This window comes from Harpia harpyja, chromosome 3 (genome assembly GCF_026419915.1).
Source record: "Harpia harpyja isolate bHarHar1 chromosome 3, bHarHar1 primary haplotype, whole genome shotgun sequence".
Lineage (NCBI taxonomy): Eukaryota > Metazoa > Chordata > Aves > Accipitriformes > Accipitridae > Harpia > Harpia harpyja.
This window is the reverse complement of record NC_068942.1, coordinates 1,083,736-1,109,821: the sequence shown is the minus strand read 5'-3', so window position 1 is coordinate 1,109,821 and position 26,086 is coordinate 1,083,736. Positions and strand designations below refer to the sequence as shown.

Below are 26,086 nucleotides of genomic sequence, written 5' to 3'. Positions count from 1 at the left end.
ATACTGCTGACTGCTACCAAGGTCTAGCTGGGCTCGTACTGCAGCAGCAGTCCTACTCCTGGGGGAGGTTATTCTATCGCCAGAGAGTCAGGAGGGCAGAAGCAGTGTTTGATGAGTCTTGCCTGCGACCCAGCATTCCTCTCCTCTTCCTCTGTTCTTTAAACTTCAGCAACTGAACCTATATCCATACTTTTTCTCCAGCGTGAACCTTCAATAACAAAGCATCAGAAAGGGTAGCAAAAGTGACCTCGGAGTGAATCTAGGAACCAACTGTTGTCAACAATGTGTTGATCCTTTACTTCCATACACTGATACAGTGCTGAAACGACAAGTCCCAGCATGCAATATCACATCTTCATCAAAATGGAATATTGGTTGCCTAGCAATTAAAAATCTTGGTCACAAAATATCTATACCTATGACTATGTGAGCATTATCTGGTTTGGTATTGCTGCCCCCTGTAAACTGTGTTTGAGGCATTTGTTGTAGCAAAATTCAGAAGTCAGCAGATTCTGAGCACCAGAAAGCTACTAGATTCACACCAGAGGAGAAAAAAGGCGATGCAGCACTTTTTGACTGCATTCTGCAGTATATACTGGTACATAAATCACACAGCAAATATCAGAAGACGCAGTTTGGCATTATGTCCAGCCATGCTTGAATAATCAGGTCAGTCTTATTTGTTGCTCTTCCAATCTCTCCTACAAATACTAGCTTCCTTGTTTTACTCTGATTCACGCAGGCCCCACAACCATCTGCGATTTGGCAGCTTCTACTGAGTTAGAAAATGTCAGCAGGAGAGGGGAGGGGTGATTAAAGAGAAGAGAAGAGACAGAAACTTTTCCAGCCATCAGCTTGCCTGCCTTTTCAGCGTGCTTTGTGTGAGCTCTGCTGGCAACACCTACAACTTCTTTCTTTCGTTAGAACATCTGATTGTGCTAACTGTGGCTGCCCAGCACTTGATTAAAGACGTGTTTTAACTGAGAAGAGTGCAATTAAATGTGAAAGTTGTATGGATCCAAGACCTTAATCAGGGGCAGGAGAATAAAGTATTGCAGATTTGGAACCTGCTGCATGGAATCTGTTAAATCATACTGACAGTCACAGACCAGCTCGGTTTTGAATCCAATATGCCTTATATGGTAAATTCAGCAACATTTTAATAACTTTATCCACTACCTTGATAGTAAGTTCTTTTGACGACAGTCTGCAAGGCTGTCAGCTGTCCTTTGGGATACCCACATTTTCGCAGAACTAGGACTAACATTCAGCAAATTTTGCCAAAAAAAATGTAATTGGGAGATATTTGTTAATCGAAGAAAAGAATGCTCTTTGCATCTGTTCAGGTCCTTCTTTCACGGCTCCTTTCCTTAGTATTCTCACAAATTCAATGTAGGAAATATTAGCTGAAAATTGATCTTAAACACACAGGGCAAGATCCAAGATAGAAGACTTCTAATGATTTCAGTGGATTTTGGATTTGTTACTATTCCTTCTGCACTGAAAGGGAGTTCCTGTTGTCTCTCTGCTATGTCTGCAGAGTGGCTAACATAATCTAAACAGACCAGTCAGCCAAAGAAAGTATTATTATAACCATTATTTTGCACAAGGGGAACAAAAGCTGAGGCCTGCAGAACTATGCAAGTGCCTCACTCCCTTCTGTAGAAATAAGCAAGCACTAGGTCCCTATTTGAGAATCTCACCCAGTGGTTTGAGCAAGAGCAGCTACGGGAGTGTCCTGATAGATCAAAAAACTGAGCACAGATCTCCAAAGTCCCAGTCCCATGATCCATCTTGCTGGTGTTTCTGTTCTTTGGATTAAGCCCCTACGGATGAACAAGAACAGAAAACTAATAGTAAACATGCAGTTGTTAGATGAGAAATGTACGTACAAGGATGAACCCCTGGAGAACATACATCCATTTTGAAAAAAGACTCTTAAGACTGTGGATACAGATTTACAGAATTACTTACCCAGTTGCTACACAGTTTGCTGGCTAGATTAAGCTTGACGGAGTTATCAAATTACTTGAGATAGTGACCAAATCCCTGAAAAATTCTTTCCTTGCTAATCTATGAAAAAAAGACTGTACCCAACCAGTAAGTTACTCACTGTGAATTGAGTCTAAGCAGAGCAAATGGTACCTCCTCAGCCTCCAGTGAGATCTAGCATTAATATAATATAGCTCTGAACTACTTAATAGGTTGATATTTCATGTTGGGGGGAAGCAGGGAGAGAGGTCGAAGAGTCTGAGGTCCCACATGGAGAAGCAGGATGCAAAGCCCAGAGAACAGGTCTGCCTTCTCATCTGTTCAGCAATCTAGCCAGAGACCTGCCACTTACCCTTGGGTATCCTGGTACAGATCACTAGGGGCTGATTTCTACCCCCCCACTTGGCTGTTCTGCCTTTGGCTATAACAAATCCACATGTTGCCAGACCTATTGCAGGGTGTGCACAAGCACACCTCACACCCTGTTTCAGGCCAGGCTAATGCATTACCAGATTTGAGCAACTCTACTAGGGCACTGGTGACAGAAATTCTTCCGTACCACAACAAGGGCACGTTAATGGCACAGTAGCATCTTCGGGGCACGGTTCTGGGCAGGAAAGTCTGCTTAGGCTGCAGTGAGCCAGCACAGCAGGCACAACAGTGCTGGCTCCGTAGCAGGTTCCCCCTTCTCACCAGCTGCCTCGCCTCCCTCCGCGGGAGGAATGAATCGTACGAGTCCCCCACCCACTTCGATGCAAAATCAGCTAGGTTTTCCCTTCCCCAGTACTAGGTGAGCTGACACCAATTGGAGTATTTGGCTTGTTAGGCGGTGGAGGTTTCAGTCTTTCCCTCTTGAAAGGGCAGTAAAAAAGAGCATGGCACATCTTATGTCACTACAGCTGTTTCTGCTCTGATCTTCTGCTTCACTTCCTTCCTCCCACTTCCCCCCAGAAAATCAAGAGTTTCCTGCTATTTCTTTTTCTGCTTCATTTTCCTTCACTTCAAAAATAAGAATGTTAATGCTTGCTCCACAGGGCTGCAGAAAACCCAGCTAGAAGATAAACATGTACCAGTGCAGCGCTTTAAGATTTAACATCTTGTATCTAGCATGCTCTCACACTGTGAGATGCCTGTGGGGAGAAGGGTGGTCTTCCCAACCCCCAGATTTATGACTTAGCTGGATCACAGTCATTTAGTCTACCTCCAAAGTCTAGTGATCAGAAGTTCTTCTTGCGTGAAAGTATTAACGAGTTTTGCAGATCAAGACCTGTCTGAAGTGGTGGAGATGGATGAATGCCCTCTCTTCTTGATCCAACTGAAAGCTAAAAGCGGTGTGTGTAATGAAAACCAAATTCTCTGTGTCTCTGCCAAAGAAATAAGTAATTCAAGAATGGCATTTCCTTATTCCTGACCTGCTACAGCTGGCCTTTTCTCTAATACTCAATTAGTCAACAGTGGGTAATAACATTGTCATGAGAAACAGTTTTAGTCAACAGTGACTAGGTGTGTACACACAGCATTTCAGAAAGAGAAGAAGTGAGGCTATTGGGTTTTTTACTGTGTTTAGGAAAAGAAATGCTGTAAGATTCACCCTTCAGCAATCCTAAACTTGCTGTGGGTGGCAAGAAGACCCTTCTTTCCTCCTGCCTTTCTTGGTCGGTAGTAACAGCAAGGAGTTCTGGAAGAAAGATGATGACTAATGACATCAGCATCCACTCATTTCACAAGAGCCATTTCAATTCTGCTCATTTCAACTCATTTCAATTCAGCTCTGCCAGTAGTTGCTCTTTCAGGAAAGTTGGTGCAAACCTGGGAATCCAGCTATGAACACGGAGAAGTCCCTCCAATGCTCCTTTGTACACGAGAAATAGGCCAATCCTTTTCCACATTCATGGCAATAAGTCATCAGTGCAGCAAAGCTGTATTTGCCCGTGCGGCAAAGCTGGTATCTGCTTCCTTGTTTTAGTAGGGATGTCCCAGGTGTGGCTGGAGCTTAGTTTTTTTTCTGTGGGGGTTTTTTGGTGTTTTTTTTGTTGGTCTTCTTCTTTCTCCTTTGGGTGTTGGGGTCCATGGCTTTTACACAATTGGTCTTACAGGCTAGAGTGGAGATCACCAGTGTGAAACATTAGCAGGAACTTTTGAGCTGTGTGAAGTGCTTTGAGATTCATTATAGTCTCTGCATGCTGATAATACTTACACATGCATGTAAAATTTGAAGTTTCTCTCTAAGGTCATTCAAAATTCAAACTCTGTGGGAGGTAGCAGGACTGGCAGATTAATTTGTGATTTGCTTTTGGATTTTAGGGAGGTTCAAGCAGCAATTAGACTAAACCAAAGGTCTGAATTTGAAGACAGTTCCTCTCCAACTTTCGATACATTCCGGTCAGACACAGTTTACATTTGACCCCTGTGTGCCAAGCAAATGAACTGAATCTAATCATCCTGAATTTGGGAAATCTTTGATCTTTTTCAAAGTCATTTTTCTACAGCCTGTCTTTCTCCAAATCACAGGAAAATGTAGGTAGGGAAAAATATGAATATACTCAGTGGCCCTGTAAAGACAGCTGCAAACCTATAATGTTTGAACAGAATAGCATGAGAAAGGATTAGGACTGCTTTAGCTGAAATAAATGATAAATGACTTGGTTCATCTCCCTACCATAAAGTGTCTCAACGTATCCTTTCACTGGGATTTTGGTTGGGATCCCAAGTCCAGTGTAACACCACTGCTTGTTCCAGCTTAGCTAAGACTGACTGTAACCGTGTACAGGTCCCACTGTTGCTGTTTCCATACAGTGGAGTGACAGCACAAAAGCAAGAAGGAAGCAGTAAAAAAATTGATCAGTGTATATATACATGTGGTGCGTACATATCTGTGTGTGTATAGACATAAAAGGAAAGCAGGCCCTCTGAATTAGTGAGCTTTGGTTTTCTCAAATGTTGCAGATCGCAGAGATGGTGTCTCCAGCATTACATCAGCCTGGTTCTCCCTGGCATATTTAAATGAAACACAGCAGTCTAGACCAAAAGACGTATGGGCTGCACTGAATGGCATCCTAGGAAAAACAGAATATCTAACACATAACTACTCATAGGAGGCTGTACGAGCAGCATAGTGCTACTTAAATCACCAGAGTACTGTTATCTTCATTTCTGAGTGTTGCAAATTACTTTCATCATCCACTTTCCACTCACTACAACAAGAAACAAGTTGGTTTATTTCCCAGAGCCAAGCTTAGACAGTTCAGTTCTAAAAACCTTGGTGGGCTGACTGCAGATTGCTTTGGCTGGAGATTTTAAAACAGTTTTAAACTCTTCTTGGCCCTTTGTGCATCTAGTTCAGCTTCTGGCTACTTTCCAATAGAGAATGAGGAATTCTTCACTTTCTGTCCAAACTGCTGTGAAATTTTGCTGTAAAATGAATCAAAATTGCAGAAACCCATCCAAGAGGTGGTTGAGAGGGAAACAGACTCCCGCATAGAAGAGGCAAAAGTTTTCTCCACGCTACAATAGCAAAAAAACCCCATAAAACTGTTCAGCCCCAAACTGGCTGCTTTAGTGCTTGTTGCAGAAAGACCACAAAAGGCATCTTTCTCTGACTTCTCAGAGCTGGTCTGTGGAAACGTCATGTGTTTTGCAGGTCTGGAGGTTTGCAGAAGAGAAGCTGGAAAGTGCAGAGAAGCTTCCAGACAGCTATTTTTACCAGGCCTATTTCTCTTCTCCTTGGGTGGTTGAATCTTCACCTCCCAATGGAAGGAGATGGAAGGAAGGACTAAAACTACAGAGAGGAGAAATGGATGGTCAGCTTCTCTGCATGGACAATCCTGTTTAATCTTAAGCTGTCAAAGTCTCATACCCATGTACAGGGAGACCAGCACCAGTGCCTAAGCTAGAGGATTTTTCTGACTATCTCTATTTCCACTTTCTTTTTTTTTTTTTTTTTCCCCCTGCATTACAAGAGGCAAAATCAAGCTCAGAGCTGTAAGCTAGACTTACAATATTTGGAAGGAGAAGGTGACATGCATAAGCACATTTTTTTCATTAAAAGATTTGATTGCATTTACTTATATGAAAATGGGCTTTCACAAACTGCTGGATCCCATTAAGTCACATGCTGTTTTTACCGTAAAGGATTTCAGCGCCATTCCTTGGGAGGAATCTGTTTACATATAATATTAGGCATCATTTTTCTGTATGTACTATGTATCTGACTGTAGTACTCATATACGCAGTAAATGGAGTCTTACAGCAAAACCAGCTGCATTGGACACTGTGGGACTTCCTGAAGGAAAAGTTCCAAAAATGTGTCATATATATACAGAGGAGATGTGACAGCGTACAAGCCAGCTTGTGAACACCTTACCTCCTTTGGTAGCCAGCTACTTCTCTGAGTAGACATTTGGGGTTCAGAAGAACTCCCTGTATAACTTCTTACCAGCAATAGCTTGGGTAGCTCAACTGCCTTTAGGTGAATTTGGAAAAAAAATCCCAAACTCCCCAAACAATCAGAATATCTGTGGAAACTAGAAAGATTCTGCAAAGAAACAAGCAGACTGTATGTACACATATATCTGTCTGCAGTGCACTTCCATCAATATCTTAAGCAGCTCTAACTCATATATGGTACCAGAATAGCTGGCCTGCTGCAGGTATCTTGTGATGTAGAAATAAAACTCAGTATGATTTTCTGTGTCATCATGCCAACAGGCAGTGTCATGTTTGCAGAGTTCACACATGAGTGCAATTTTCTTCAATGAAAGTCCTTTTCTACTGTGAATACGATTTAGAAATTCTTCTAGCTGCAGTAAACTACTTTAGGGAAATTTGAGGGGCACTGGCAAAAGACTATGCAGGCACATCTGCCAAAGGCAGTTGCATACCTCCAGTTGGAGGGGCAATCAAAACCAGACTCCTTAGCATTAAGATCCCTGTGACACGTTAGCAAGTTAGTAGAAGTCTACGCATCCACTGCGACCGAATATTAAAGAACCTCTGGCTTTACTGGGGTGACTAGTCAAGGGATTTTAGCTCACCCATTAATAGCAGCCAGTACAGCTTGCTTACCTGTATGACATGCCTTAGCCATATCTGTGCAGTGCCTGTTCTCTTCCCCCCATTCATATTGGGATCACATCTACTCTGTAGTAAAGGGAAACATTATCTCATGCAATAGAGCAGTGTATTTTGGGCTCACACGTTAGATAATCTGATTTAAAAGTGTAAGATGTATAGACTCTCCCCTACAGTGTCTGGCCATGCACACACAAACATGCACCAGTAGCAGGAATCAAACTCTGGACCCTTAAACAGAAACATTGTAGGCTGCAGTTACTAGAGAAAAGGCACAAACCAGCAGCCCCTGGATAGGTACTAGGAAAACTGTAAGAATAAACACTAATTGGTATGTTGAACTCCCTCCCCCCCTCCATTTTTTCTTTCCCTCAAAAGTGGTAAGGGATTTAACACTACATGAAATGGGTCTGATCCAAATTCAGGAGATGCCCCATCCTAGGACAGGTTCTACTTTTCCTTTGCTCCCCAGCTGTCCCTAGAGAAGGGCATCCCTCTGCAAAACAGCACAAGACTGTGATTTTGTCACAGTGGGGTAAAAAAATCCATCCCTCCAGAAAAGACCATAAGATTGTATTTTTGTCCCAGTGTGGTAAAAAACATCCTGTACTGAGGACTGAAGTTGCTTGTACTCTAGTCATGCTGCCTGGCACGACCAGTGGAGTTGAGGTACGGTCTGGCTCTTCTTGTACTCAAGCACAAGGTTGGTTCACATTTATCTTCCAGGAATCTCCCCATTTGAGCAGCGTGACAGAGTATGCCCTTGCACAGTGCTGGGAATCCGGTGTGGGTGGAAGACACGATATGTTGTACATTCCGTAATGTTCCTGCTGTGAGCACCACCATGCACCTCCTGGTAAAACCGACTGCTGCCACAGAAAGGATTAACAACAATTAACTGCATTCTTCAATAACCACCATACCATCAAATATGGGAAGAGGAAGGACTGGTGTTAATATGACATAGTAACACCAGCCTTTCAGTACCTCTTGCTATTATGAGCTCACAGAGCAGGAGAAGCGTACATACAAAGATGCTGATTGAAAAAAGACAGTACATCAGTACTGAAAGTTTCAGGTGGTATGAAGTAGGCGCACAGAGGGATCTTCCATTAGAAGCAAAGAACTAGCCACAACATTTACTACGTCTTGCACCCTCCTCTTTGATTCTTCTGTTTTCTTTCTGATTTTTATTTGCAGACTTTCACTCATATTGAGGGTTCCAGCTCTCTTTCTCCATGGCAATTCTGACACAATTCTTTTTAGAGTAACAGAGTTAGCAAGGCACCCTTAGGTATGAACTCCCACAGCCACACAGCAACTGGGTCAACGGTACACATCAGAAATACATCTTTGCCAATGCAAGTATTTTGCAAAACAGAAAAGGTGTGAGGGAGAGGGGTAGAAGCAAACCTCAAAAGCAGATTAATCATAATTTCAAAAAATGAGAGCACAAGTTTTGTATAATGTATGCCACTAACAGTTGATGAAGAAAGTGCATTTTCAGTGATGCAAAACAATAGATCAAGATCTAATATATTTGTGAATGGCAATAGTAATATCAGCACTTTTTAGAATAGGCTGTCCAAAAAATATTTTGACTGCGATACAGATAGAAAGCCCTATGGTATGGCATATACATATAGAACGATGGCAATAAACCACATAAAAATATACATCCACTGGGAATCAAGGAGGATTCTGGAAAGACCAGAGGCAACAAGGGGCTTTGATTTAGTGCATTTAGAGCAAATGCATTCTGCCTTCCAGTTTAAAGAGCATGTACACAACCAAAGACACCATTACAGATTAGTCCAACAGCGAATATCAGCAGTAAAATGGCTAGAGTTGTATATTACAGATCTCAAAGCCAAAGAAATTCTTTGCATAGCAGCACTGTGAGAATTGCATAAGTTCTTGAATGCTAGGAAATTTAGGCTTGGTCCAGAAATAACAAAACGCTAAAGGAAATGGCCTGCCTGCTGGGTTGCTGTAGATCTTTGCTAAAATGCTGTTGAAGCTATTTGGATATAAAATCCTTATTTACAGAAACAATTTTTTAAATGGACAACTGGAGAAATAAATTGGTGCTCTGAATGCTCTGGAAAACTATATTACACTGATTGCCAATTCTTTGCTATATATAACAGCTAACTCCCTTACTGTATGTGTAATAGTGAAAGATAATTGTGGTGTTGCTGGAGAACAAGCAAAGTTCATCCCCTCAGCAACATTTTAAAGTTACATAAGAGGTCTATCACTAACACTGGAAAGACAAAACATTTAGTGGAAATGTACTCTGAGTTTGAGGAAGGATATCCGGAGGTTTTAAAGGGATTTTTTTTTTTTTTTTTTTATCTCTACTCCTTCTGCCTCTAGCAGAGGCTCTGAGTCAGGCCAGTTTTCCAGCCTTCAGGCGGCCTGCTATGTTGCATACGTAGATAAGGTCTAACTGACTCCTCTAAGTGTTTCTACCCTGCCACGCTCCTCCCTAAAAGGGTGGCAGGGAAAGGTTATGGCTCCATCTCCCAGGGGGAGGGAGAATGATCCTTTCTGTCAACTAAGTACCAGCCAGCTGATTCCTAGTGACATCCCCATTTCAATGGGCAGCTGACTCTGTGTGTGCAGGGAGTTCTGCATTTATTTCAGTACTAAAGGTCATAAATATGCAATAAAGAGAGTCTTAGACTTGTTCAGAGCACAAGTAAGAAGAACCTATTTCTGCATTAAGACTTTAGACAGCATATGGAGGAATAATATCAAAAACCTATTTTAAAAACAGGCTTACACAACTCACCGCTTCTATAGGTGACACTAGGATTAATAGAAAGGTCAAGTTATACTTAGATCATTTGTGGTTCTTGCATGAATGTGTGTGTGTGTGTGTGTGTATAGAGAGTCTCTCGCTTCAGAGATTCCAAGGTAACTATATTTTCTTGTCAGAGATAACATGGGGGAACCTGAAAGTCCAACGGAGCTCTTCCCCCTATAGCAAACAAGTGCAATAAAGCCATTACCATGGTTCAGTAAGCACAGTTCTGGGAACTAAAAAATTCACCACAGTGCACTGACCCTGTTACAAGTGCAGCTGAAGAGACTATTTAAACAACGTCAATTTTCTAAAATTGGTATGTCCAACTAGCCACCTGCAGACCAAAATCACCAGGTTTAATACTTCTGGGCATCAGAAGCAATGTCTGTAATTAGACGGACGCAGAAAATCTTGACAAAATGGACTTGTCCTTGACCTATTAGTTTATTTCAAAAACCTTCTGTTCATTAAACTTACATACATTAGGGAATGTTGTAGATACTTGATCCTTTCTCTGTTATTCAACAATGTGATATATGTCAAAGGCGATCAAAGAAACTGAAGGGAACTAAAGAAACACCTTCACTGACTAATCAAGGGAAATGCTTTTGTAGTTACATACTTCAAACAAAAGTGCACCACCATTTTTCAGAACAAAACTGCTTGAACAAAACTGCTTAACTTTACCATGAAGGTAATTTAAAGAAGTTTTAGTGCAGTCAACACTGACTGAAATTAAGAACCGTATTTTTTTACAATTCTCTCATATTACCCTTTCCTCAGCCTTAGGCATTTAAAGCTGCTCAACTGCTTAGGCGTTTAAAAGGTCAGTTTGCAAGGCATTTGGGTTTGCTAATTTCCACAGTTAGCTAGAATCTTAAGCCATGTTCCAAACTCACTATGAATGATCTCTAATTCTTCTAGTTCTAAGGAAGTTAATGGAGTGCAACCTCTAAATTAGGGCAAACAGGCAAATTTATAGTACTCTTGATTTTTCACTCGAGTACACAGATTTTTGTCTCTATCCAAACTGTACAAATTTTCTTCGAGCTTTTCTGTCCTTGCATCTTTTCCAGTAACAACTTTGCAATAATGTCTGAATAAATTTTGATGAATTGTTCATCTGCTTGAAGCTTCATTTATTGTTGTGGGATTTTCCCACCACTCACACCTAGAAAGGACCAGAAGTCTAGATTGGGCAAATTACTCTGAGTGTGTTTTTGCCATGCAGGCAGCCACAATGGCAGGATAAGGTGGGATTTCTGGCTCTAATGCCTGCTCGCTCCAATACTGGCATGCCTGAACAGTTACTGATACTACCATACAGGCAATATTGATCAGAACACATGGCCTTCTGTTTTCTCTCTCTGCAAAACCAAAGTTGTGCGGAGGAAAGAAGAAAAAGGACCTAAAAGGAAGGAAAAAGGCGTGGATTCTCAACATGACTGGAGTAGGACAATAGATCACTATCAAATTAAGCACAATTAATTTTCCCTATATTGCCACATATACAATTCACTAGGACAAAAGCCTACACTCTCTCCGAAATCCTTTTTACATTCACATGAGAAGATGTGCACATTAATGGATCCTGGGATGATTTTTGAAATTCCTTTGAACACACTATGTTTCTCCAGGAGAAGAAGAAACGTTGCAAGACAAGATCAGGCTGATGTTGAAGAAGTGCCTCTTCACTCCTTTTAACCTAGACATGCTGTTTAAAGGTAACATTTATGATCATTACTGCACTACGCATCCAGCAACAGCCTCGAGAAGGGTGCAAAAAGTCCAGGATGAAGGACACTGTCTTTCTGAAAGTTCAGCAAGAGTCTGGGTAGCATCCATATTTCTTTCACACTGTGGGAAGGAACAAGCCAGGCTCTGTGCACGTCATACAGATGGCCCATAATACCAAGTCAAGTGATGGCAAAAACATACTTCCAATGCCATGAGTCTAGGATTTCGGGCACCATTGTGATCATACCTCGATGCAATATTTCCGTACTAGATGCAGCTTGTTGCCAGAGTGCAAGTAAACTTCGTAACTGACTGCCACGAGTCAGCCCGGGAGCAGTAAATTAGCAAGTGGCTCAGGCACTCTAGTCTAGGAGGAGAGTAAAAAAAGGAGTGTGGCTGCAGCACTGGGAACAACGGTCCTTGTTCTCCTGCCTTGAGTGAAAGTAAACAAGTCCATTGTTATCTGACTTTGCCAAACCTCAAAGTATAATGCTAGAAGGAAAAGTAAGTCTTACAGAATTGAGCATACACAACCCTTTTCTTCCCTTCATAAATTGTATGTTACACTAGTTGAAACTACCGAAGTGTTTACAGTATGCTATATATATAATGGCACATTTAAGCTTTTTAAAGGGATTGGAACATTTCAGGAATGTCTCTGGTGCTGAAAAAGGCTAATGTATTACAAATCATATAATATTTTAATTCAGAAAAAATATGTTTGGGTATTTTGACCTAGCATCATAAGGGTTAGGAAACCGAACGAGGATGCCATGAAGCATGACTGACGAATCAGTTGAGCTAGTCTGCTTCAGATACATATTGTGCAAGGCATTATCGCTGCAATCAGTCACAAAAATGCATATTTAGTTTTTGTACATTAAATACTACACCTGTGAACCTATGTAAAAGATATACAAAATATAAATGTCATCAGGACTGTATATTTCAAACTTTTTAAAATAAACACAAAGTATATATATATGTACGCGTATAGGTTGTAATTTCAATGTCAACACTAGCACAGTTTGCCTCTTCTAAATACAGACCTGTATACTTCCTAGTCCAACACATGCACCTACAAACACATCATCATGCATACAGCTTTACGTTCTGCTGTTTGCAGAAGAGTCAGAATATACAGCACTATACATTGTTTCAACTCAAAATTGATTGGCAAATTAAGGAAGATGCCACTCAAAAGAAATTCCTTGTGAGCTATTACAAAAAAACAGAGAAAACCAGGGGTATAGTTATTTCATCTCAATAAAAACACTGAAGACCATGGTGATGATGACCTAAGATTCAAAACGCTTTGTCCGGCATGTGGTGGGGGTCACTCTTGGACAAGATACAATGGTGTGGAACTGGTTGCTATAACACATACCGAACACAGTTATAATGAGGCGTAGAGCTTTCACAACACCATCCAACCCAGCTCTGGGTTCAGACTACTGAGGTCTCTGACCGAAAGGAGACAGAGCAGTTATACGCCGTTCTTCTCACAGCAGGCGGTGCTGACGGTGATCTGGATGCCCATCTGGAAGGTAAGCGTCGATTTGCTGGCCGAGCGGGCCGGGAGAAACCCTTCCCACTTGAACATTTAGCTGGCACAGATATCTAGAACACAAAGGCAATTCCTTGCTTTAACAAGTTACGGCTTTTGTGGAATGCAGCAGGAATGTCGGCAGACATTTGGGGTGACCTCAGAACAGGTGGTCTGAAGCTATTAAAAGGAGCACAGTAATGCGTAGAATGCAAAAGAACAGCTATTTCTATGTATAGGGACTCTCACATCGGTTGCGGTTTAAAATATATGGAGACAAGTGTCAGACACAAGGAAAGGTATGAAATGTTAATGCAAGGCAAAACTGACATTCACTTCTCATTTCTTTTCATTTTTGGAAGTTTTTTTGTCAATGAACACCATATACCATTCTAAACGTAGAACTCGGAATACCATCTTACGTTACTGGAGTATGATCTACATAATCTTCAGGTATTTTTTGATAGATCCTATTTCAGCAGTCACATCTTGCTAAGAACTCTGTTTCCATTAGTGCAACATGAAGCTGTTTACAGTCGGTAGCTAATTCAGAATTGTTATGTATTAATGCAGTGTCATGTCTCCAAGCAGAGCCTTATATACACAGGAAAACCAACAGATTTTGATTGTAGCTACAGTGATGTAAATTGGAAATAATGAAAATAAACCAAATGCCTCATGCCATGTGTAGTTCTTTACATCTTTGTGATGTGAATGCTGCTGGACCTAAAATGGTACCCCCTAATCAGGCAATATTCTACACTTAGTTTGTACAGATAGAAATGACAACATAAAGTGTGAGCCTATGGAGAAAAAAAATCCAGTTGGCTTAGTAAAGTTATTCTGGGCTTACACGAATGTAAAGTCAGTCATTATCTAGTCATTATTTCTTCCCTACATATTCACTGATGAAAATTTGTTTTCCTATCAAAAGTTCATTAGATGAAAAAGAAATCAGAAGCTTCATGTTTTTTTCTTTCTGTGCTGTAGTAAAGATGTGTCTGCTAAGCAAGATGTTGCATCACTGCAAGGCTGTCAGAAAGACATGCAGAAGAAAATCTGCATGATCAGATTCTCAGCTGTTTAAATCCACATAGCTCCACTAAAGTCTGTGAATTTGTGACAGTTTAAAGCATACCAGCTGACAGTCTGAACCCATATAAGTTTCTCAGCTCCAAACACATCTGCCTTCTCTTTTCCTAGATGCTAAGGGGCATATCTCTTTGTGTTCGTTGGCCAAGGAGCTCTTCAGAAAAAATGATTTTTCTTTCTTTGTGGCCTTTTACAGAACCTGCAACTTACAGTGTATTTTCAAAACCATCTGTTTCTCTTTTCATTAAGAAAGAATATTGGCAAAGGCAATATTTCTAAACTTCTGCAAATAAAATTCAGCCAAATATAAATTAATTAATCATGCCATACTCTTCTGTTTCTGTGAGGCTATGCTTGAATATATAGGAAAAGCCTGGAACTGAGACATAAGTAAGAGGAGGTCACTCTATTCCTGGAAACTTTATGGAGCTACAATACCCCTTTTCATAGGCAGTTCCAAGGAAATCCTGAACCAAGCAGCACCCTGGATGCTGACGAATGCTATCTAAGCTGTCCAGGATTTTGACATGGCCGAGTGTGCTTAAGCCTTTTGGGAAGGCTTATGAAATAACTCATCAGCTAAAGCAAGGAGGGAGGGAGTTAAAACCTGATTGCAGTACTCACTAGTTCAATCCTTGAATAACTGCATGGCAGTTAAAATCTAGCTTTACACAACAGCAGCAGAGATCAGAATCTGGCACACATCTTCACTGGTCATTTACCTATATGCTTCTACCCTCCCACAACTCCATTATCTTCAGCGGAAATACTCCTGATTCATCCAGATCCTGGCCTAAAGTGTCTATTTTTTACATAGTTATTTACAGTATCACGTTAGCCTGCCTCATGTTAGAATCTGAAGCTTGGTATGAAACCGAATTATTTTGTTCTTGCCATTCTTATGAACCTTACCTCTGGTAACTTCTGTCTCTCTTTTCCTTGCTTGAGTTGCTGCCCAATATGCCTGGCTGAATTCCTTGGAAATTCTTGCTTTCCTTGCTCAATCTGGAGCATTTCTAAATACTGACTCAATGTCTCACAACCCCCATCGGTGAATTCAGGATTTGCCCATGTCCGCTTATCTTTGCAGCAGTTCGCATTACACGGAGAAGTCACTGTTGATTTTTCGTAGTTTTTCAAAAGCTTTTCAACAACACCATAGTTCGACCTTGAGTCAGCTGAACGCGGGCGACCGGATAAATTACTTGGTCTCCAGTCATGCTCATGAAGCATGTGCCTATAACCACTAGTATTTGGAAGTCCATTTATTTGCTTTTGTTGCCCCGCCGCTCTGACAGCTTTGCTGGGGTTGCTAGTTTCTTGCTCCTTTGCTGCAGAGAATTTGGGATTTGAAACAGAAGATGTATTTACAGTTTCTGTTCTGCTAATAGCAGAGTCACACAGTGGGCCACAGGGTTTGTGATCTTCTGATGCTGTTCGAGGCACCTGGTTTTCTTGCAAAGCATTGTTACGCTTATCTGTGTGAAATACAGTCCGGTTAAACTCATCGATCTTTGCTGCTAAAGTTTCATTTCTTTGGGTCTTTCCCAAAGTATACCTAGATTCTTCCAAAAGATCATTGTGCAGGGTAGCGGGGGCATAAAAGTCACTACTGTAATAAGGGCTGCTGTGAGACTTGGGACTTTGTTTCTGGTGCATCTTGTTGCTTTGGGCCATATTTCCATCTGAACAACTCTTTTGGGCTGACAGTGGGGAAGGTTCACTTTTATTGACTTTTCCAAGTTTGCCCACATCATATGCCCACGTGTTGTGGCAGAAACTTGTTGGTACATTGCACTCATTTTTGGTTACAGGTATTGCAGCAGTTACCATCACAGGACCTTTCACAGCTTGCCCCTCATTTGCACAGGCCGCTGCAGTTTCATTCTGGTTTATAGGTGAAGGATTCATCAGTTTCCTTCCGATCCTACAGTCCTGAGCCTTGCAATTGCTTTTGATGCCTGGATCTCTTATTGGTGCTTCAGAAAGCTGTACAACTGCAGAAAGTGAGTTTGTTAGGTGCCGAGAAGTGCTCCGTGGAGGAACTGGTGGAGCTTCTTTCTTTTGCCAAGGTCTGAAGTCTGTTCCTCTGTCCCCAGTAAGACCACCATAAGACATGTCCTTCAAAGCCTTGGTGGAGCTCATCAGATTCTTCCTATTATTACGTTCCTCTGTTTCAAAAGCAACTGAAGCCTGTGATTCATTGCTGGACACATGGTTCATCTCAGGCAGAATAACTGTGTTTTGGGTTTCCTCAAATTCCCCCAGGAAAGGAAGTGACTTCATTCTGGAAATAAAAGGAGAGGTGTTTTAGGGATGAGCAATAAGGGTATTCCCCCAGGGGACCTCAGCATGGGTTCATTCTCCCCATGAGCAGGTGTTTTAACACTGGCTGCTTAAAAAGATTTGGGAGCAGTTTTGCTGCAGCTGATACACCCAGCTTATTTGCAACATACACGAAGAATTTGAAGAAAGCTCAACAAAGGGAATATTGTATGCTTTTCCCCGCCACTAAAATTCTTTTTCTGAGCTTTTGTAGATGATTGCTTGTTTTCTTACCTATCCTACAGCAAGGACAGTGGGATCTTGTGAATTCTAATAACTCCAGTGAGAGTCTACCTGACTATGAACTGAATGAAGAAAGCTTTAGGACGTAGTGCATCCCTCGTGTAGGTTTCCTAACATTACACATGATGGTACAAGTGTGTCTTCTGAGATCTGTTCAAAAATCACCTTTCTCAGCCAGGATTTAGAAACGATATATCAGCTATGAATCTATTTGCTTTAAAGATGCAAACACTAACCCAGCTACAATAATAAATTAGTGACAGCCAGCCAACTGATTGCATGGGGGAGTGTAAGAAGTCCCTCTGCTCTTTGGGACCATCTGAGAAGATCTTCCATGATGCAGAATTCCATGGTGTCTCAGCATAGCTGAGACATAGCCTTTCTCAGTCTCTCTCATGGTGTGCACGCTGTCACACCATGGGTTCAGTCTTACGTTCTGAGAATTTCTGCATAACTCGAGAGGAAGACTGGTGTTTAACTTGCTAAAGGAGACCATGAACATTGAATTTTTAACAGATGGCCAAATGTTCATTTGCCATACTTTTCAGGGTTTGGCTTACTATCTTGCCATTAGTACAAATGTATGGTTGTTCTTCCTTCTCTTGCCTTCTTTGCACTCTTGGATTGTCAGTCCCTGACACATCTCCCTCACTTAAGGCTAGATCTTGGCTTAATGTAAGAAACCTCCCAGCCTAACAAACTCATACAGTGTTGTATAGAACTAGATGGAAATGGGACCAGGGCAGACAGAAATATCCATTCATTTTCCCAATCCTCTATATAGCCATCAGAAACAAGTACAATTTCATCTCATATAAATACTAATTTCATTTTGTAGGTTCTATAGAGAAACTCTATTTTGCCAGTAAAATGTGCCCTTGTATCATATTTCAGTATTTTTCATTTGAATGCTTTATGCTGGGCACTGAAACACTAAGAGGATAGGAACTGCCCAACTCCTAATAAATTCAACAGCAACCCCCCCTTCAAAGTGAACACACAGTCTCATTATTCATTTTCTTCCTCGGCTATAGAGTCCAAATATGTTTTTACCTTCTGTGGTTGGACTTCTTTCGAATTTCCTCTTGATAGCTGCATAATTCTTCACTGACTTTGGCAAGTTCCTTAAGAGCCTTTATAAATATAAAAACAGTCCTTTAATATAAGTCTTTTAAATGGTATCTCCAGAATTATTTTGAAACTTGTGGTGATTTGCATTTAAGACTCACAGCAAAGTAGCACAAGGAAAGATACAAAAATGCCCCCAAGTTATGACTAGAGGTAAAGAGCACACAGTTAACACATTTAAACAGTGAGAAGATGCTCATCAATAGCAAACCAAGGTGGAAGTAGAGAGTGCCTTGCTGGAAAGCTAAAATCAGGGAGATGATTGGTTCTTTAGGTTAACCTGGCAGGCCAAAGCCCTCAGTATTTTCTTCGCCCTTGTAACTGAAACATGCTCATACTTTACTTACTACATTGAGATCACCAATATAATTCTTGGCATTTTTCTTGGAAGTTTTGATGCTGAGGCTATCTTCAGGTTCCTCACGGTCAAAGCCCAGATTGTCCATTAACAGACTCTTGTTTCTGCTCTTGGCTCTGGTTTCTTTACATTCGTGTCCTGTTTTACTGAGCAAACTCCCTTTTTCCATCCTGTCATTTGCCACATTGTGTTGATAGTTCAGCTCCACTGTGTCACTCTCTTCCAAAGTAGGGGAATGCATGGACAGCTGCAGCATCTTGCTCTGAATGGCCTTATTATCATGGACGTTCATATTGCTCTCCCTTCTAAGTTTTACTTCCTGGTAAAGCTGAAAAAACAATAGAACCGTCTATTAAATCATGGTACTGTGATGAACTTTATGGTAAAAGAACATATTCAACTTCTGTTTTGAACGATGCTTCACACCAGGTAGAAAGATTTTATACATGTGTTAGTAGAAAAGTGTTGAGTCACATAGTGTGATAGTTCACAGACCATTGTTGTCACAGGATGAGGAAAGGTCTGTTACCATTCACAAACTCTTTGCCATGGTTTTAATCTATGGCTTCCACCCATAGGATGGGATTGGAAGAGACCTCACGAGGTCAACGGCCCTGCCTTGAGCAAGAAGCTATAAGGTTGTCTTCCAAGTAATATCAGCACACTAAGTGGTGGACACAGCCCTGATGTGATGGATGGGGAATGTCAGGGAATGTGAGGGAGGGAGAGGGCTCTGGCTATGTTACAGCCTGTTAAAGTATATTAATTTAAGGAGGGGAAGTGAATTCTCATCACACACAGTGCCATCTGCACTAGAGCAGACTTTTCTGGTTCTCAGGCAAATGGAATTCTTCCCTATGACTGGAGTGATAAATCAGTACTGCAGAATGGTACTGTTTGGCGATGTGCTGTCACCCTCTTATCTTCTTTCATGCTATCTGCTGAGAGCCAGTGGTTTCATTAGTAAATGAAAAGGTGTTAATTCCTGTCACCCAGCACATTCAAACTAGGGAACTGTGATAAATTATAAATTAGAAAAAATAGCAACATCATAAAAACCTCTTCTGCTTACGGTATCATTTCCAGTGCCAAGAATCCCATGGCTCTTTATAAACATTCATTCTTAACTTGCTTTTATGAAGAAAGCGCAGAGCAGGAACTGCTGAACAGCCACCTGCCTGCTCTCTCGCAGTGCACAAGGCCATCACAACAGCTTTTGGAAGGACAGTGAAAAAGAATAACAACATGAAGGACATGTGGCCATTTCATGGGTAGTGCTGTGGATTAGAAGTATTCTCAAGTTCAGAGACTTGACAGTTGACCTCATCCTGGGCTTTCAGATTTCACTCCCAAAGCCCAGCTGCTCATGGAACCTGAGGGCTGAACTTTGTCACTTCCAAGAAATGAGGGCTTCATACGGACTCAGCATAGCAGTAAGAAGGAAGCATAACACCTCATAACTCAACAATATCATCTCCTAAACCACATAAGTCTTCCTAGAGGAATCCAGGAATTAAGTTAGGTTTTGGTGGGCTAGAGAAAACTACCAAATAAAAATACAAGCTGATAAGGTAGCACAAGTTTTATTGAGGAAATCCCTCCGCAGATAATGGCATTTAAAAGGTATCTCCCCTTTTCTCCAGCCAGGTGCTTCTGGCAAAGAAATGTCAGGCAACTGAAATCAAGGGCAGCTATAGACTCAGTTTAAGAGGGGACCTTAGGATACCAGTAACTTTGGGGTATCATCTGCAGTTTTGTCTGTTCCTGCAGTACCCAGTGATTTGCTTCATTCTCTTCCCCTCAGCCCCATTCCATTCTTTATCTCTTTTTCTGTCTCTGTCACACTGTCCTAATCCATATGCTAATAACGAACATGGAAAAAACATGGTCTTCGCTGCCATTGTCAGGACTACTAATAGCCAGAATACCTTTTCACAACACATTATCGTCATTCCAAAACAGCTCACATACCCAACAAACTGAAATTCAACTACAGAGATTGGATTACTAACTTTTGAAGCGCTCTCACCTTGGTGGTGAAATTAGGTAAGACTGCACAGAAAGGTCCTAACACAAAAGACAAAATGTGGTAAAGACTATCATACCAAAGTCTGCAAGAACTGCAGGTAAATAAAAGAGAGCTGCCATTATGGAGTTATGTATGCTGCAGGCTGGTTTAACGGGCAGTGTATGGCTGCAATTCATTTGGCTCTGATCATTTTCCTTCTCATATTTTCATGTGAGCAATCTCTGCCATACATTCCTGTGTTGCTCAGCCACAGGACGGTGTTGGCAGAGAGCAAGCAAAACTACTCCATGTGTATATTAGAATGAAAAATGTGGAAAGCTCAGTGGTGAAAAAACTTGCTTCTATATGTTGCCAAGGCAGATTCAATTTATGCATTATAGAGTGCCAGAGGGTTCTGCTGCAGGGAAAATTTGGGGATAAAAGAATAATAAATAATTATTCTTATAATCCTTAACTATTTCTGGAAGGAGATGCATTAGAAATGGCAGGAAGTGAGTGTCTGTTAGTATGTGTAAACACAAGTGGTGTCAGGACTTTCATGCTATTTACTGTAGCTGTTTTCTCTACTAAAAGTCGCCCATAAATGGAGCAGGTTCTAGCCAGAACGATTCTGCATCATGCAGCATTTAATGTATGACACTCTTTTTAATATTACCATTTACCCCAGCAGACCTGTGCCATCTAATTCCTTTTTGCCAGAGAATTATGATACCTGGATTTTTTGTTACTAAATACGCATTTTCCTAAACCCCATATATGTGGTTGTTCAGCATGTCCTTGAAAAAAGCATGTATAGTATGAGCAGCGTGGCTCATGCCCAGCAGAACTGGCAGCAGTATATACAGCCAACAATATCATAGCAAACGTCACACAGTGACATTTAACCTCCTGCCTCGTATTCATGACTATTAAATGAGCAATTGGAAATACTGCTTAACCCCAGGCTTTGCATCCTACCATCAGCTATTAGAAACTTCCAGTGACAGATAAGAAATAGGATATAATTCAGAAAAAAAATAAATTGAAGCAACCCCTCGCCACTTCACCCCAAGTGAAAATGTTAGTGTTCAGAGTTTTGTTTAAAAGTACCTCTTCTATTTTCTTCTGCATGACCTTCCATTGACATTCCCATTCTTTCCTTTCGTTGTCAAATCTCTCCAGCAATTCCATCTTCTCTTTATTCCAGTTCCTCTCAGTATTCTCCAGTTGTTTACGCAGGTCCATGGTTACAGTCTATGTAACAGCAAGAAGATAGCTCTGCTTTTTGTCTTTCTTCCCTGAATGTTTCCTGGAAGTTTATCAGAATAAGTCTTACTTGTGTTTGATTCGAGCTTTCAGGGAAAAAAAACAACCAAGCAAAACCCCCAAATAATTAACCAAAATGTGCTTGCAGGAGACAGCATCACACGATTGTATGATATATACCTGGAGTGTAACTAGAATATGGACGAACTAAGCATTATAGGACACAAACGCAAAGGCAGAGAGTCCCAGTCTGGAAAGGGGAGGAGGGACACGCATCCGGCATCATAAAATTCAGGAACGTCTGACACAACAGGCTCTGTACTGTGGCCACTTCACATCTTTGCCAGTATTCTTCATTATAAACCTGTTTTCAATGAAATTCGAGTCTGCATGATATTGAATGGCACTTCAGGGCCTTGGGATCCTGCAACGTCTGCCCTTGAGGGTGAAAGCTATTTTTACGTTTGTTCAAAAGACAACTGCAAGTGTAAAGGTATCATGTTTGCTCGTGCACTCCTTTCATGCATGCACGTAGCATGACAAAGACTGTGACATTATTTTGGCAATTGAAGACTGTAAACTTGATACATGCAGAAAATTCTCATGGCTATATGAATGCTTTAGAATACATGAAGGAAAACAGGACAGGAAAGCTAATAACAGGTAACAAATACATATGCAGTAGAAAGCATCATTCTATTATATAAAGGACTATAGGTCATTATAAAGAGTTCATGTATTTTGGATTTACAAATCTAAATCTATAAATGTTAGTTCCAGGACCAGCATAGTGAAAACTAGAAACTATTTTCCAATAGCACTAACTCAAATCAAGTTCAAAACCTTGCTCAGAATATTTAACTAATTTGTGCTTCAGTTTCTCCTTCCCCTTCAGAAGTCTTTAGTATCTTAGTATCTGTGAATGAAAAATTATCAGTTGAATCACTAAATATGTATATTTTAAGGGAAATATTTTGGACCTGATCATCTGACTTTGGAGCAAAACAGTTACAGATTTTATGGGCCTGGTGTTCCTCTTGCTTCCTTAGGCTTTACAATAGAAACTACACTACCATCAGCACATTTACTATACCAGCAAGGCAAAAATAACACTCATTCATTCAGTTACGGTAGCTCCTGTGGTATAATGGCTGGTACACACACACTGATACTTGAGTTTGGTAACTGTGGCTCTCAAAGCCAGCTGTTGGGTTACTTAGGTGGACATGGAATCTAGTTCTAGTCACAAAATGCCTCTGCATTGCTTTGGTCTCCTGCCAGAAACCAAGCGTATAGGCAGGCAAATCAATTACCAGAGAATTAACTAGGGATACGCCCAGTTTACCCTCATGGAATTTGTTCATTTCCCTGACCGATGGGCAGTGATTGTCAGCTCACAGGAACTGCCCATTTTATCGCCCACATTCTCTTTGATATAGTGAAAATTCATTCTTGAGATTCATGCAAAATTCTTCCCCATCCTGCATTTTATTGGACAAGCCTTGTTGATTCAGCTGTGGCTACTGTGTAATCACTGCTTACCAGTGTCTGCGTTATTTCAGCTGACTGGGAAGCTGATGCCAAACTTGGAGTCAGCTTCTGTCATGAACAAGTAAGCAGAAGAGCTCAGCTGAAGCCCAATGGGTTATTCAGGTCTTTGGGTCATAGGAAGTCCTGCTACAGGGTCTCTCAACTGACAGCCATGGGCCCAATCCTAACTCAGGCGTTGCAAAACTGTTTACCCCAAGCAATTTTGGACAGAGGACTTAGAGAACAAGTTGACTATTCTCCAAACATCTCTGTCAGCCCGTTTCACGATGGTGTAACCATGTCACCATGTAACGTGGTATTGGAGCTTTCTCTTTCAAACTCTGACTCACACCTGCCTTGGAGCTCTGAAATGGCGATCTGTCCCTCAACTATCTACAAACAGATTTCAGATCCCTTTTCCTCCACCTGCTTTATAAAACCATAAAACTCCTTGAAACTAAGAGCTGCTGAAAGATAGCACAGCATTCTCATCACAAAAGAAGTGAAGCACTGGTTTGCTCATGGCTTCTTAGGGAAGGCAGCCAGGCTATAGAGACTGCACCTCTCCAGGCCAATGTTTCAGCTTTGTGCAGGCTTCAGTAAGTGTTGACCAAAAACGACTTACAAAAAAATTTCACTGCACTTAAGACCTGTTGCAATCTAAACATCTATTGCTAATGAACTTTAAAACCATTTCAATACTTTCTCACTTTGCTAATTCAAAGGTTGCAATTCTTAGTACAGTAATTTGCGCTCTTTTCTTTTCTTTCTTTTTGGGCTTCATTTATGTCTTTATAACCTTTCAAGACATCTCTGAGAAACAAACAAAAGTCAACTCCACTCCACTAGAATCCTTCAAATACATGTCAGAAAGAAATAGAAAAACATATAAATGCTGTAAAGTCATGAACAAGAGAGGCAGGCATAATCTGTCTACAACTTGCACAAATGGTAATTTTTGCTAGTGCACTATTAGTAATAATGACCATGCTTCAATCAGCAGCATATTACTAGAAAGTCAACACTATATAGCATATTTTTCTTTACACAAATAAGAATAGACATATAATATGTACTCCTTTCAAGTATGCATATAGCACTGAAAAGGCCCCTCATGGTTTCTGAGTGCGGGGAACTACTATTGCCATGTTTGCATTCATCTTAACAGTTTCCAAGTTGTTTCATATGGGACTCTGATTATAAAAAGGGATTGGACACCACCAAAATGAAATCAAGTCTTGGAAGAAGTTAGTTACAGAAATTACAGATAGCCACTTGTAGCTCTAAGATCCACAAAAAACTTGTATTGCTTCTTATGCTTCTCTGATTTCCTCTTGACATAAATTCTGAGAAGAAAACTCATGTTTATTGATGTTAGCAGCTGGATGACTATACGGTTTTGCTGCTATTGTACAGTGGATAAATTCCTCAGAGAGTTTTAACTCTCATTTCTATGACTTCTCCCCCCTTTTTTTTCTTGGTATTTGGTTTGGGGGTTGGCGGCGGGGGGGGGGGGGGGGGGGAGGAGTTGCTTGGGTTTTTTCCCTATTAGCAATACAATCCAATTTGTAGTCCTGGTAGTATACCCTCTGTCTGTATAGTGCACCAAGATGTCCCCATGGGTATTTCACATAGCTTAAGCAACCCAAAGGGATGTAAAATGTCACATTATAATTTGCTGTGCGGATCAGAACAGTATCTGTGCTCTTGCAGTATTGGCACTTTCTGCGTGTCCTAGACAAGGTCAGAAGCTCATTACAGCAATCAAATTCAAGCAAATAATCAATTTTGTCTACATCAGCTTCATTTTCCCATAACTCTTCCTTTAGCCCTCCCTCCTTGCAAGCAAAAAAATGTTTTAAGCAACTATTTGATATTAATGTTAGTATTCCCCCATATCTTACCTGTGCCTTTTCTATCCACATATTAAAAATGCAACATAGTTTGCAACCAACTTCTGAAAATAATCTGCAGTGACATCAGTTGAGAAGTTATTTTTCAACAGAGATTAATTAGATTGGATGTGCACAACCATTCAGATACACAAATCTTCCCTTGATTTTACAGGGAAAAAAGTGATTAAATTATATTTCCAAGAAAGTGCTGTATTTTGGATGACTAAGGAAATTGTAAATTTATGTATTTGTTCAACTATAAAAGTGTGCCATGTGTCACAATACTGTGCACTTTATACATAAAAATAAACTACAATTGAGTGAGAGAGTGAAAGAGAGAGAAGGGAAAGAAAAAAGAAAGAGGGAGGAATGAGAGAGTGAAAGAAAGAAAAAAGAAAAAGAAGGGAGAGAAGAAAGAAAGAAAGAAAAAAGGAAGGAAGGGAGAGAGAGCGAGAAAGAAAGAAGGGAAGAGACTCGAGTGCTCACAATGCTACCTGTCATCCCTGTTCTGTTGATATATCTGTGCCTGCTCTGAAGAAACTGACGGAACTAATGAAGAGTCTTTCTCTAAGAATAAAGACAATATATAACATATATGAACACCACATTACATATAAATAACATTAGAGAGATATTTAAATAACTGTTTGCCACATTAGTAAATTGCTTTCTTTTTTAATCTTAACTGTTCAAAACTACTGATTTAAAATAAACCGTAACCATACCTTTCATGGAATAAGAAATCCTTTAGAAGTCCATTTCTAAACAGCAGTGAAAGCAATGAAATGCATAGCTAGCTGGGATCCAGTTCTGCGAATCTTGATCTTTAAAAGAAATAAGAAAGCTAAGCAAGACACAACCTTTCAACTGGGGCAGCATTTGCAACTGTCTTTGAATAACTCCGCAACTTTTGCAAACTGAAAAACAGTTCCGTTCAGCATCATCCCAGCAGCTGGCTTCCACGTGACGTCAGTGCACGGAGGATGGTTTTAAAGCCATCTCTTCCAACCCCCAGCTCTGTAACTTTATATCTCCTCATATTTTGTGTAAACAACTCCAAGTCCAGGACATTTTTAGGTTTTAT

General features: G+C 40.7%; 2 protein-coding genes across 6 annotated transcripts in view; both read right to left on the bottom strand.

Moving 5' to 3' along the window:
• Positions 1-10,301: 10,301 nt before the first annotated feature.
• KIAA0408 (KIAA0408 ortholog) lies at positions 10,302-21,537 on the bottom strand. Its single transcript, XM_052781131.1, has 6 exons — positions 21,422-21,537; positions 19,376-19,516; positions 18,293-18,631; positions 17,871-17,950; positions 15,162-16,536; positions 10,302-13,231 (listed from the first exon to the last, which is right to left on the bottom strand). The coding sequence occupies exons 2-6, from the start codon at positions 19,418-19,420 to the stop codon at positions 13,058-13,060; spliced, it is 2,013 nt and encodes a 670-aa protein (XP_052637091.1). The 5' UTR covers positions 19,421-19,516; positions 21,422-21,537; the 3' UTR covers positions 10,302-13,057.
• A 66-nt stretch (positions 21,538-21,603) lies between these two features.
• Positions 21,604-26,086, bottom strand: part of SOGA3 (SOGA family member 3) — a 45,677-nt gene continuing 41,194 nt past the window's right edge. For 4 of the 5 annotated variants that reach the window (XM_052781126.1, XM_052781129.1, XM_052781128.1 and 1 more), the window contains 2 exons: positions 25,728-25,826; positions 21,604-21,620 (listed from right to left, as the gene is read on the bottom strand). The gene's annotated coding sequence lies outside the window, so the exon portion shown is untranslated. Of the gene's footprint in view, positions 21,621-25,727; positions 25,827-26,086 lie in introns of those variants that run through there. The other variant, XM_052781127.1, reaches the window with a different exon arrangement.